Raw genomic sequence first — 13,677 nt, forward strand, 5'->3', positions numbered from 1 at the left:
GAAGTCAGGGTTCGATGGCGGATCGGCTCGATGTCGGATCACACAGGGATGAACGGAATCGAATGCATGCTTTGGAGAAATCAGGAGTCAATCTCCATTCCCGTTTCTACGCCTCCGCTCAGTCCATCAAAGCTCGAAGTCTGCGGATTGCTGGCAAGGGCTTGTTGGAGAAGTGGTACGCTAGTGTCCGTGGTGTTGAACGAGGCTGGTTGCGCGTCAGGTCGGTCGGTGGCTGCGAGTGGGACGGCGCCCTCGAAGACAATTGGAGAGCTGCGTAAATTTTGGAGGCATTGCTCCCAGGAAGAAGCCACAAGCTGACCTTGCGTAAGGTCTTCGGTAAAGAGGTAGAAGGCAGGCGAAACCCCAGAGTGCGGAGTGGCAGCCACAAGATAGGCGTTCAGAGCACGGCTTTTGATGAGTATTTGCGAGTCACGCAGGTGGGCTGAATACTGATTGTCGATGTACTTGGCCCAACCGCGAATAGCAGGAGCCATGTCATCATCGGCGTTAATGCGCTGCCAGCCAATACCCAGGAGACGGGTAGCATCGTCGATTAACGGCTCGGCAGGCGGAGCGGGCCCAGTGTTGAGACCACGATGCTGGTCACTGGCGCCGGAACCGTTCAGACGCTGGCGGATCGAGGAGAGCGCAATATCATCTAGACCTGGTGCAGATTGATCGAGGCGTTGAGACTTGCGGCTAACTTCCCCAATGTCGGAGCGCAGTGCATTCGAACGCGACGCAACAGGCGCAGCAGCAGCCTGTCTCAGCTCGGATTCTTGTTCATACCATGTACCGGTCTGGCTCTCGGCAGACAGTGCCAAGCCAGTCTGTGGGTTCAGAAGAATCATGCCTTCTCCATATATGGGCTCGACTTTAGGTTTGGGCGCCTGGGGGGCTGGAAGTGTACTAGGCGCAACAACCTCTTCACAATGGGCTTCATCACGAGACCTCTTGCGGGAGGGCCTGGGAGGCACGGGTGTAGATGAGGCGTCGAAGCTTGATGGAGAAGGCTGCGCAGAGCTGTTGCTGCCAAAGACGACGTTTGAACTTGCGGGGTAGCCGTTGAAGGTCCCTGGAGAGTCAATGGATGACTGAGACGGGAACTGAGCGAAGGCGTGTTCCTGGGAAGGGGAGAGGACCGTTGCCGGGCCGTCGGAGAGGCGATTGAGAATCATTGGACACATCGTGCACTCGATATTGTCTTAAATCCAAGACAAAGGGAACTGTTCTGTTAGGTTAGGTGAGTAAGACACGAGAAGCTTCAACCACCTGTGGAGAAACAGCGGAAGTAGGGCTGAAGATGGGATATAGAAAGATAAAGGAAAAAGGAAGATATATAAATGAAAGGAGAAAGAACTGGTGAGGAGAGGGAGGAGAGAAAGAATTGTGAGAAGAGAGAGAGAGAGAGAGAGCAAAGAGGGAAGAACAAAGTCAAGTAGGAGAGTTGAGAGGGTAAGAGAGTGAGACAGGAAAGAGCGATCTGAAGAAGTGAATGGATCGATGCGCGAAATGCGGAGGTACCGAGCTAAACGGTACGTTACCAGCTAAATGCAGCTATCCGATCGGCCATAACGGTATTAATACAGATACGGTGAAAGAGCATCATTGGCCCCTGCAGCCAAAACGCCTCAGGTGGAGTCAAAGTGGATGGGTCCAGCCCCGAAGCCATTGGCCTATGCCTGACGCGGATATGTGGTCCGTCGAAGTGGGCGTAGTGCCCCTTCACTGAATAAGAGAATCACGTGCTGTGGTCGCTCTCATCCAATCACAGTTAAATTTGTCACCAGATCACGTGAAACCTAAGCAAGAGGGAATCACGTGGTATCCGTGATATCCTTTCACTGTTCACATTCGCAGTATGGGATGCATCATGCGGCCACAGGGTCACAGGTAAACTTTGATTCTTTCAAGTCTATTGGGGTACTATAAAAACAAGAATGGTAGAAAAAAAAAGGCCAAGACATAAAGCCAAGTCCGAAGTAAACCGACACCAGGGCTCGTGCAAATCTAACGTCAAATCACGTTCGCAGAAAACAGGGGGAAAAGGGTACACCGCCTGCAACACCAAATTCATGTCACTGTATACATCACGGAATGGGGCTGGAAAAAAGCATGGGTGATGGGACAACCAAAAAAAGCCATACCCATCGCACCGCAGGGACTTGGAGGAAGAACAAAGCACAAGCAGCGGTCTCTGCGTGGTTCCGAGAGAGGGAAAGACTGGACGCCGCAAATGTGCCTGCACTTAACCACTTGCACTCTGATCTCGACCCACAATATTCAAAATTGAAATTGTATCTCCTAGCGATGGGTCGAAGGCCCAGTATCCTAGTTTATAGGATGTGCGAAGACTCAGGGCTGTGGTGGATATATTTAAGCATTACCAGCGGTGGCACCACCGAGGTAGCCTTTGACACGGTCAACGGAGTCATTGGCATAGCTGGGAGCCATAGATCCAACAAAGAGGAAGAACATGAGAGCTGCGGCACCAAAGACAACAAACTTGCGCTGAGCAGGGCGAGTGTTACCATACTCGGCCCAGGCACGCCCAGCGGAAGAGGTGTACTCGCGCATCTTGTCACCGCCGAGCTTGTACCAGACAAGACCTATTAAGGCGATGGAGTAACCGAAGAACTGAAGGCCGGTGACAGGAGTCTGCCACAAAAACATAGAGGCAGCAACCAGCAGAATATCCTTGAGGACACCGCAGAGGGTCATGACCAAGGAGGAAGTTTTCCCAATCTGTGTGGAGTATTAGCGATATCTCTTTTGAGGTGAAGTTTGAAGTTCCGGAGACACATACCAAGAAAACGACGGAGACGTTGAGAAGGAAGGCCACAACCGCGTTGAGAACGAGAATCCCGACACCAACGGAGTACACGTGGTCCATGGTGACACGGGGGAATTCCAGGAACAAAGCAACAGCACCATTCATGACAGCACAGATGGGAGCGAAGTAGTACAAGGAAACCATAGGGTCCATCTTGAAGTCGGCGGAGCTGAGCAGGCCCTGAACCATGACCAGACGGGTGGCCTCGAAGACAATACCACCAAGCTGGAACAAGAAACCGACCATGTTGAATTTGATTTCACCAAAGGAGGCGATGACCACACCAACCACAATGATAGAGACGTTGGCCAAAACCTTCATATTGGCCGGAGCCATACCCATACCCCAGGTAGCGAGCAGGACGGCCACCGGTGTGGTGGCCTTGAGCATTTGGATGAAAGCAACACTGAGGTAAAGGTAGGTCATGTTCCCGCAAATCAAGCTCAAACTGAACATGACACCGATAGGGACGATTGCGCGGAGGTAAACACGGCCGGTCATCTTGACCTTCTTGCGGCCATCGAGGAGGTTGGTAGTGCGAGCGAGGATTTGGGTCATAATGGTAGCGAAGGTCAAGTGCCATGTTGTAAGAATGATAGGGAAGCCTATTTGCAAACGGTTAGTGTTCGTTTCCTCGTGTTGCATCTCTGGTCAAACGTACGGAAGTTGGCGTAGTCGAGGAGGTACTTGTTAAACAAAATAACGGTGGAACTCAAAGAGATCCAGGCACTGTCGAGATTATCAGTGATGCGGTCAAATCAAGACCCTTCTTGATGCTACTCACGTCACATAAACCGCGGGGTGGAATGCAGAACTGGGCTGCTCTCCCTTCTCCGCAGCGGGGTTCACAGTAGGCAAAGACTGCTCCCGGGGAGTCTCGCCAGAGGCGCGGACCTTCTCGCCTTCACTCATTGTAAAGTTTCGAGATTGATCAGATAAGAAGCGCTTGAATTCGAAAGGTTGTGGCCGGGACAGGCTTCCTTGATTAAATGCGGAGGAAGCCACGGGGGAAGTTGGCGATATCAGCGAAATTAGGGATAGCGATCACTAAATTGCTCCTGAGGTTAAAGAGGGCGACAAGAGTTGGACCATAAAATCAATAGAAACGAGTGTGTAGATGAAGAAATGATGATGAAGGTTGAAGGGATGGAATGGGGTACGTACTTCGGATGTAATTTTTTTTTATCGGCACCAAAGGTGGTTAAGTTCAGTTCAGGATGGAGTTAAGGGAAATTACTGCATAAAGAGAGAAGAGAACCGTCTCATGAAAACAGACAGGACAGACAGGACCAGACACGACAGGAACAGCACAACAAATCTTGGACAGATCCACTCGCCGCAAACAGAAAAGTAAGATTGGGGGAAGAGGCGGGTATGAACATTGGTATTGAAAATTACTGTTACATCTTCTGCTAAGGCCACCTGTACTCTTTTCGTACACTGGGGACGGATTCAGCGCCGGCCATTTGTCAATTCTCTGACGTAGTGGGTAACTTTCGGTATGCTCGTTATACCCAAACCCGTATGTATTGTAATCTCCAACACTGCAGTACTGCAGTAGACTCAGACTCATTCCCCAAACAGCCTCTCTTCCTTCCTTTTTTTAAACTTGACAGTGCCCTTTGGCCAAACGGCCATGGCCCATGGGTTGCTCGGGGCGAATCTCCTCTCTCTGGCCTGATAGACTCACCAATCACATATCCCCAGATGTGGATCCACATGATCTTAATTGCACTCTTATTCTTAATTTCAACCATGCAATGTTCCAATTCCCACACACAAGTGCAATCTCAACATCCATCAGATGAACGTGAACACTGACAGACTCGGAATGTCCTACGCCATTGGCTTGAAATAATACTACACCCAAAACAGCGCAGATCCAAATTAAGAGCATTACGCAAGCAGCTGTGAGCCAAGACCCACCAAGACCCGCGTTCAGTGACCCTCTGGTCCTTCTGGTCCCTTACGGGTGGAGAATGCGGCGATCCGCTTTGCTGAGGCTGTGTGTGATGCCATCAGGGACTACTTCTCGGTAGTCGGTAGTGATATCCCCCCCACACGTACAAGTACAACATACATTGTGCTTGGACCAGTGGGGGGATAGGGCCCCCAAGCTTTGGGTATTAACGCGAGTTTAGAGACTGGTGTTCCAAAGAGGTAACTGCCACGGTTTCCTGGTTGTTCGAGAAGATTTTCCTTCCAAGGGCCGATCAATGGCAAGATCTGTTGCTTTGAAAAAGGATCCTCGCTGCATTACTCTCTTGGGAGTGACAATCAGTGGGACCGGACGCTTGTCCCATGAAGTTTCGCAATCCCCGTTCTCTCCTCGAGACCGCCAGATGGGATGATCAACTGCGGATATTGATCCGGGAGGGTTCAGTGTCATCTCTCATATGAATTTTTCCCCCATTGAGATGGATCTCTTGTATCGGCTTCGATGCATCGAAGTACTGTGTATACGTTACACATACTGTATCTACTCCGTAGGCTGCCTGTACTTGAGACGTACTCATGGTAAAGTTGATGCTATGTACTGTGCCACAGTAGTACTAATGCTAACGTGCGATCTCGAACCTCGAGGTAGGAGACACTAGCTCCATGTTCCATCATCACTTTCGAGGGAGATCCATACAAACCAATCCTAGTCATCGTGCGCAGTAATCTAACCATAACCAACAGCTTGTCGGTACCTACATCGGTGGCGTTTTTAGTCCAACCGCATTGGATCGAGATACAATGTTTGCCCCTATCCATATCGCCGCCTTTTCTATTTTTTCCTCTTCCAAAGTATCGAATGTTCCGAGATGGGGATTGATATGATAGAAGCATTCCAAACGGGGGCGCTGTTTATTGCCAAATGCCCGCCAAGGAAATTCCAATCTCGACTCACCCGCATGCGAAGATTCAATGCACTCCAAGTCCCTGCTTTTGGAGGTTTCATGATAAGCTTCAGGCCAATAACGGCTGTACATCCAATGTGATATGTTCAATTGTTGGGTTTCTCAGACGGTGTGATGACCTTACGCGTTCTTATTCACTTACCAGCAGAACTTGGCACTCCCCCTGAGTAAATTGTGTTGCTGTGCTCTACTATGTACTCCGTACAACATTGAATATCCATGGAGGGCCTCGATTGAGCGGAAATCTAGATTCGCCTTAGAAATTAGGAAGACCATGGGAAATTAACTCCATAAAAAGAAGAAAAAAGAAAAAAAAAAGAATCTACTGTAAAATCGAATCGTTATCTGCCGCATCAATACAAACAGTACGAATCGGTAAAGCTGAAACAGGCACGCCGACTCCACCGGGTCCGTCAACCCACAGAACCAGGTGCGTCCAGGTACCTTAGCTTGGCTCGTCACGTTGTCCTCCCACTTTATTATTCTTCTTGGGTTTCTCCGCTTCTTTACCCTTTATTATCCCTCCATTCCCTTTGATTTATCTGCAGACTCCTGCAGCCGTGCTTCTATGCTGAACGTCGCCCGTAAGACATTCAAACGAGTTCCCAGCTTCCAGGATCTCCTACAAGGCAGAATGACCCACCCCGACATGTAAGGATTCAACAACTCGTCGGTGTCAACACCACCTCTAACAAGTCCTTCCACAGTTCTGTTGACGTTCTCGTCATTGGTGCTGGACCTACTGGTTTGGGTGCCGCCAAGCGTTTGAATCAGATTGTGAGTTCTTTCCATCATCGAATGTTGCTCTGGGAGGGGCACAGAAAAAAAAAGGGGGAGGGGTATACGAGTGAACTCAAGAAAAACTAATTGATGATACAGAACGGCCCTTCATGGTTGATTGTCGACGAGAACGAGGTCCCCGGTGGTCTGGCTTCCACTGATGTTACCCCCGAAGGTTTCGTAAGTTGCGCCTGGTCTGGTCGTTGATGACCACACCGCTGACCTGGTTCACAGCTGTACGATGTCGGCGGTCACGTTATTTTCTCCCACTATAAGTACTTCGACGACTGCATCGACGAGGCCCTTCCTAAGGAGGATGACTGGTACACCCACGAGCGTATTTCCTACGTTCGCTGCCAGGAGCAATGGGTCCCCTACCCCTTCCAGAACAACATCTCCATGTTGCCCAAGGAAGAGCAGGTGAAATGCATTGACGGCATGATCGATGCTGCCCTCGAGGCGCGCGTTGCCAACACCAAGCCCAAGAATTTCGACGAGTGGATTGTCCGCATGATGGGTACTGGTATCGCCGATCTCTTCATGAGACCCTACAACTACAAGGTCTGGGCTGTTCCCACCACCAAGGTAAATTTGACCACTTCCCCGAAAAAAAATGAACCAAAAGCTTATACCTATTTATAGATGCAATGCGCTTGGCTCGGTGAGCGTGTCGCTGCCCCCAACGTCAAGGCCGTGACCACCAACGTCATCCTCAACAAGACCGCCGGTAACTGGGGTCCCAACGCTACCTTCCGTTTCCCCGCCCGCGATGGTACCGGTGGTATCTGGATTGCCGTTGCCAACACCCTCCCCAAGGAGAACACTCGCTACGGCCCCAACAACCGCGTCCAGAAGGTCAACGCCTACAACAAGACCGTCACCCTTGCCGATGGCACCACCATTGGTTACAAGAAGCTGGTCTCCACCATGGCCGTCGACTACCTCGCTGAGGCTATGAACGACGCTGAGCTCATGCCCCTCACCAAGCAGCTCTTCTACTCCTCCACTCACGTCATTGGTGTTGGTATCCGTGGTGCCCGCCCCGAGCGCATTGGTGACAAGTGCTGGCTGTACTTCCCCGAGGATGACTGTCCCTTCTACCGTGCCACCATCTTCTCCAACTACTCTCCTCACAACCAGCCTGAAGCCTCCAAGAAGCTGCCCACTCTCCAGCTCGCCGATGGCTCCAAGCCCAAGAGCACCGAGGCCAAGGAGGGTCCCTACTGGTCCGTCATGCTGGAGGTTTCCGAGTCTTCCATGAAGCCCGTCAACCACGAGACCCTCCTTGCCGACTCCATCCAAGGTCTCGTCAACACCGAGATGCTCCAGCCCGGTGATGAGATCGTCTCCACCTACCACCGTCGCTTCGACCACGGTTACCCCACCCCCAGCTTGGAGCGCGAGGGTGCCCTCACCCAGATCCTGCCCAAGCTTCAGGAGAAGGGTATCTGGTCCCGTGGCCGTTTCGGCAGCTGGCGCTACGAGGTCGGCAACCAGGATCACTCCTTCATGCTCGGTGTCGAGGCTGTTGACAACATTGTCAACGGTGCTGTTGAGTTGACCCTCAACTACCCCGACTTCGTCAACGGTCGCCAGAACACCGAGCGCCGCCTCGTCGACGGTGCCCAAATTTTCGCCAAGAAGCAGTAGATAATCCCATTTTCTCTCTAATTTGTTTAACTTGTGTCCCATCACTATTTACGAAGTGAAGGACTCTTTCCTTTTTTGTTCCTTTTCCACTTTTTTGATACAACTGAACGAGCTCATACCGTTATGGAAAAAATTTATACAACGAGGGAGCATTTGAAGCGGCATTTGGAAGACTATCGATCGATCTTTGGCGTTTCATCTTGTTACTTAACCACATCTAACCCTCACCATCTTTGTTCTTCCCAGCTTCGATGAGGAGCCGGGACTTGCTCTTGATATACTATATTAGACTGCCTTGACTTGCGCAATTGCTCAATATGAACTGACTCAATTGACGGATGAACATCTTCATATTCCCATTGTAAACGGTAGAGTATATATCAGTCTCCATACATCCATGGATGTATCGTATTCTTCTGGAAAGTAAGAGGCGTTCCTCGGAATCTTCCGTTGGTACCATGGAAGGCGTTGTCAACAATCAGCACGTGACTTGTTCCCTAGTACTCAACAGAAGCCCTGAAAAGTGAAAATCCAGTCAAGCCACTGTGTAAAGGGCTTGGAAAATATCTGACTACGCCGTATGGCAATTCTCACCCAGAAGTATTTCATGGGCACTGTCAATCCCATCCCATCCATCTCACATCCCCACCCCTCCCTCGCCCCCTCAAGTTACACTCGCCACAAACGCAGATCCCTACTCAGGCCGATCACAAACCCACACCGCAAGAGGCTCTCCAAGCGATGTGAAGCCCATCCTAAACACTTAAGTCCATCTAAACGAGAAGCAAACGCCCCTGTACCGTCCCTGAAATCTGAAAAGGCTAATACACCGGTAACTCCCGAGTTCGACGCCATTAACCACGGAAGAAACCCGGGAGATGCAGTTCGAGGCTAGTTCGAGGCTACTTCATGCGGTGGCGTAGCGGTAGTGGATCCCCGGGCCAAAAACACGCGAGAGAAACCGTGAACCAGTCTTTTCGGTAATCGGGATGGGCAATTGTACAACGTGGAATGCGGATGGATGTCTTGCAGGCCTTGGGGGAAACTATATTTGTTCCAGGGAGAGATGGTATTTGATGCACGGTGACGTACATGTAGAGATTGAATATACGGCCGATAGGTTGTCCGATGTCAGATGTGTTCGGCCCCCAGACGCGTCAGATCTGGAGGTGGGCTGGTGTGTGGTTTTGATCCACTGAGCTATTGATAGATTTTGGTCGTCATTTCAGTTGTTTCAGTTGGGGATGTCTATGGGCATTCTAGATTGCTTCTTTTGCACTTTAACGTGAGACATTGTGGACCGGACCGCGAGTTTGGGGTTATTTTCGTTGTCTTTGTGTGGCCTGGAACTGCTTTGGCGAGAGGCGCAATGAGACAGGTTGGGGTATTAGAATATTATACCTGAGCATCATGCTAGTTATCTATACAGAAGTAAGGCCATCCGGGGCTAATACAAAGGCACAAGATCGATAGGAGCTCCGTCGGAAACAGCCTGTGGCGAAGTCAAGCCGGAGACTGCAAGGATAAAGGTACTAATTTCAAGCTTCGATCCACGATCCCTCAATCCAGCTCCGTGACGAGTTTAGCGTGAGATCCGCGGTCCCCGCCGATGCTAGCTGGTGAGACCGTCCGCTCGGCCACCATTGCCTCGTCAGTTGCCGGCGCTAAGGTTAGGTCCCGGTGTGGGAGTGGGAGTGGCAGTTTTGCGGTAGACGGACTCGACGACACAGCACATGACAAGAATGAGATCTGTGGCGTGGAAGATGAAGAGTCAATGGCCACGGGTGGTGGCCCGATAGCGTCAATGTGGCCAGCCTGGTCGTTGTTTCCACGAGGATCTGAGCAGGAATGGTCTGTTAGATGGAACCGAGGTTCCGTCCTAGCTTGACATACCTGTTTCTCCTTCGGGTGAGTGAGAAGACCCTTTATGTTGGAACGCTTGCGATGATAAGGCGAATTTCACCTTTAGTCGTGCTGGGTCAACAAACCGATCTGGTCGACATGGGTATACCTCGGAGGAAACTGCGTTTTGCGAGGACGAGGACTGTTGCTGGCGCATATCGGGGGATCTGAGGCATGACTTGATCACGGAAGTAGGTGGATTTCCATCGATGGAAGCACAGCTTTTATATTTAGATGAAGATGCATCTTCGTAACGGGAGCATCCTCCCTGGCCCAGGCCTGATTCCTCGATATCCTCTGATGGGTCTGACGAAACACCCGAGCTCATGGGGAGATGGGCTAGTAGATCGAAGCCCTCATTCTCATTTAGACGTAACTGTTCGAAGCTGGTGGTCAAGCTATCACGGAGATAGATCCGCTCAAGATGAGAATCAACATCATTTTGGTCCAGGACAATGATTGTTGGAGCTCGTCTGATCATGTTTTCCCTCAAGTATAGTGAGCGTGTTATGAAGAGTTACGAGAAGGATAGCTCTGGCGGCCTGGCCATAGACGTCATATTCTAACAGAGGCAAGGGCGTGTTTAAGAAAGCTCGACTGGGATGAGCCGTGGTATCACATCCTTGAGATGGTTAGAAATGTTTGTCTCCATATGCTGTATGATTATGCCAATCCCCTAAGGATCTCGAAACTGGACAAATCAGAGATCTTCATGACCGACATCTCCAATATATCTGCCTTCTCTGCAATATTCCTCGCGTGGGAAATATTAATAGTTGTCACTTGTCAGACTCAGCCCCTCGACACTAGACCCAAATTCTACGGAGCCTCCTGTTGATCCCTTCTCCCCCCTCTCTCTCCGACTCTTACAACTCTGCTTCCTCTCACCTTCCCTCGGATCATGCATCCGCAGTGTTTTCTATCGTCATAGCCTGTGTTTTGTGGTTTGTTCCATTCGACACTACTTTCCCCTGAAGCCGAATCAACGACACTTCATCTCCGCTCACTGCCACATCTCCCCCTCCAACAACCCCCCTCGAAAACACTGCCATGAACGGCGACCTCAGTTTATCCCAATCTCTGGGGGGGCTTCGGATAGCCAATCCAGACGATTCACCTCTGCCGCCAGATGATGCGACCGTTGTGCCGTCACCAGGCTCCAGCCCGTTCGGATTCCCGAACGGTTCGGTATCAACACAAAATTCCACATCCTACGACGATCCATCTGCCTTTCCTCCTGCACCCTACGAAGCCCCTGCACCAGACGATCGCCAAGCTTCGTTTAATCAATCCTCTTTTGAGTCACAAGCACAGCAATCAGGCTCCTACCAGGCATACTCAGCTCCCCTCTCAACGCCTCCGAATCCCAACCGACCCCTTTCCTCCATATACGCGAACGGTTCGGCAAATTCAGTCCTCCCTCGTGACAATACATACCGCATTCGAACCGATTCCGGTGCTTCGTCTACATCTACCTCCCAGGCACGATTAGATACGCGAGGAGGTGCGTCGGCATTGCATGCCGGTGTTCCGGCGCGCGACAACTCCCACAGCGACCGGTCTTACCGGACAGCGCACATCTCAGGGAATGCTCCGGCGCCGATGCGTCAATCGTCTCGAGCACAAGCAAGAGCTGGCGGGACATCGCAGATGCCGCGCACATCTTACATGGCGGAAAACGGCCCACTGGCGAGTAGTGAAGAATGGCAAGAACGGGGTGCCGCGGTCTCTGTGAGACAGGAGGTGGATGCTAACGGCCAGACTGTGTCTCGCTATATCAAGAAGGGAGTCCGGGATTTTTCGTTCGGGAATACACTCGGTGAAGGCTCTTACAGTACGGTTGTCTTCGCAACGGACCGACAGACTCTGAAGGAATACGCAATTAAGATCCTTGATAAACGACACATCATCAAAGAACGGAAAGTGAAATACGTGAACATCGAGAAGGATACCCTCAACCGCCTGACTGAGCACCCTGGCATTGTCCGACTATATTATACTTTCCAGGATGAACAGTCACTTTATTTCGTACTGGACTTGTGCAAAGGGGGAGAACTACTGGGTGTTCTGAAACGGATGACCACCTTCGACGAGGAGTGTACGAAGTTCTACGGCGCCCAGATTCTTGACACAATAGATTACATGCACAAGCGCGGCGTTATACATCGAGATCTCAAGCCGGAAAATGTGTTGCTCGACAGCAGTATGCATGTCAAGATCACCGATTTCGGCACGGCGAAGATCCTCAAGACTCCACGAATGGATCCCAGTTCAAATGGCATTCTTCCCCTGGACTCGGCCGAGCTTACGAAGGAAGAGCGGGCTAGCTCTTTTGTCGGCACAGCGGAGTACGTCAGCCCGGAGCTGTTGACAGATAAGAATGCTTGCAAAGCTAGTGATCTCTGGGCTTTTGGTTGCATCATCTACCAGCTTTTGGCCGGTCGTCCCCCGTTCAAAGCTGGAAATGAGTACATGACATTCCAGAAAATCGTGGCATTGGACTACGAGTTCCCCATTGGCTTCCCTGCCGTCGCCCGTGACCTTGTCGAGCGTCTTCTCGTTCTAGATCCCACTCGGCGTCTCCCGATTGAACACATCAAAAACCACGAGTTCTTTGACGGCATCACATGGGGTCCAGATCTCTGGAATCAGAAGGCCCCCCGTTTGAAGGCCTATGTTCCCCCCGCACGCGAGCCCATCAAACTCAACGATAACGGAAATGGGGAGAGCGCACCTCCGGTCGTCTCGACTGCTCCCTCTAACGCACCAAATGCCAGTTCGCGTCACCTTCCCCGGGTGGTGACTGAGCTACCACCGCCGAGTCAACTGGATATCGAATGGTCGCCAGTCCTGAGCAAATCTAACGAGCGGATCTTGAAATTGGGTAATTTGGTTGTATTGTCTTCTGCTGCCACACACAGCCCGACGTCGAAGAATAGCAGCGGCGAATTCGAAGCTCCTCGGAAATTCTCTCGGTTCTTCTCAGGAAGCGCTACAAAGAAACGGCAACGGTTGGTGATGGTCACATCATCTGCACGTGTCATCCTAGCCGCGTCAGGTGGTGACGATAAAAAGATTAAGCTCGAGATCCCTCTACTCGCTCCAGGAACGACCTACCGGAGTACGACTGATTCCAAAGGGATGTCATCTTGGATTATTGATACGGTATGTCTTTCACGCTTCATCAGTAAAGATACCACATCTAATGCAATTCACAGAGAGAAAAACACTTCGTTTTCGAGGACCCCAAGCCGTCGTCTAGCAACATTGGGGCTACGGCGGTTCAGGTTCAAGAATGGCTGGACGCATTAGACAGGTCCCGGGAGATGGCAGCACAGCAGCAAAGTGCAGGGTTCTCCGACGATGCTTTCCATTCTTCTGGCTTCCCTAGTCCCGCCAATACACTGGACCGCACCTCCGAGATGCAGAAAGACGACAAAGGGCCCCCACCATCGGGTCGAAACCACTTAGTGAAACAGCAGGGTGACAACGAGTCAACAAAAGGAAGGAAACGATTCAGCAAGCGTCATTCAAAGAATGGTCTCGCTGCGGTGTTCTAGTGACACCAACAAACCGACTTGCAACTCGCATTCCATCCGTTCAACCATG

The 13,677-nt window shown here is 51.1% G+C and overlaps 5 protein-coding genes across 5 annotated transcripts; 2 read left to right on the top strand and 3 right to left on the bottom strand.

Annotated features, from left to right (window-relative positions):
* Positions 1-80: 80 nt before the first annotated feature.
* N7515_006512 (uncharacterized protein) lies at positions 81-1,187 on the bottom strand (the record flags this gene model as incomplete). The annotated part of the gene is made up of 1 exon (XM_056667256.1): positions 81-1,187. One exon carries the CDS (start codon positions 1,185-1,187, stop codon positions 81-83), a length of 1,107 nt encoding a protein of 368 aa, XP_056520852.1.
* Positions 1,188-2,376: 1,189 nt separating this feature from the next.
* glfB (uncharacterized protein) lies at positions 2,377-3,745 on the bottom strand (the record flags this gene model as incomplete). The annotated part of the gene is made up of 4 exons (XM_056667257.1): positions 2,377-2,745; positions 2,807-3,438; positions 3,495-3,562; positions 3,618-3,745. 4 exons carry the CDS (start codon positions 3,743-3,745, stop codon positions 2,377-2,379), a joined length of 1,197 nt encoding a protein of 398 aa, XP_056520853.1.
* A 2,559-nt stretch (positions 3,746-6,304) lies between these two features.
* Positions 6,305-8,166, top strand: N7515_006514 (protoporphyrinogen/coproporphyrinogen oxidase; the record flags this gene model as incomplete). The annotated part of the gene is made up of 5 exons (XM_056667258.1): positions 6,305-6,387; positions 6,444-6,513; positions 6,616-6,696; positions 6,751-7,101; positions 7,159-8,166. 5 exons carry the CDS (start codon positions 6,305-6,307, stop codon positions 8,164-8,166), a joined length of 1,593 nt encoding a protein of 530 aa, XP_056520854.1.
* Positions 8,167-9,726: 1,560 nt separating this feature from the next.
* Positions 9,727-10,549, bottom strand: N7515_006515 (uncharacterized protein; the record flags this gene model as incomplete). Its single annotated transcript, XM_056667259.1, has 2 exons — positions 9,727-10,004; positions 10,060-10,549. 2 exons carry the CDS (start codon positions 10,547-10,549, stop codon positions 9,727-9,729), a joined length of 768 nt encoding a protein of 255 aa, XP_056520855.1.
* Positions 10,550-11,118: 569 nt separating this feature from the next.
* On the top strand, positions 11,119-13,628 carry N7515_006516 (PDPK1 family serine/threonine-protein kinase; the record flags this gene model as incomplete). Its single annotated transcript, XM_056667260.1, has 2 exons — positions 11,119-13,233; positions 13,287-13,628. 2 exons carry the CDS (start codon positions 11,119-11,121, stop codon positions 13,626-13,628), a joined length of 2,457 nt encoding a protein of 818 aa, XP_056520856.1.
* Between the last annotated feature and the right edge of the window lie 49 nt (positions 13,629-13,677).

The sequence above is a fragment of the Penicillium bovifimosum genome (assembly GCF_028826915.1).
Source record: "Penicillium bovifimosum strain IBT 22155 chromosome Unknown utg000005l_segment0_segment0, whole genome shotgun sequence".
Classification (NCBI taxonomy): domain Eukaryota; kingdom Fungi; phylum Ascomycota; class Eurotiomycetes; order Eurotiales; family Aspergillaceae; genus Penicillium; species Penicillium bovifimosum.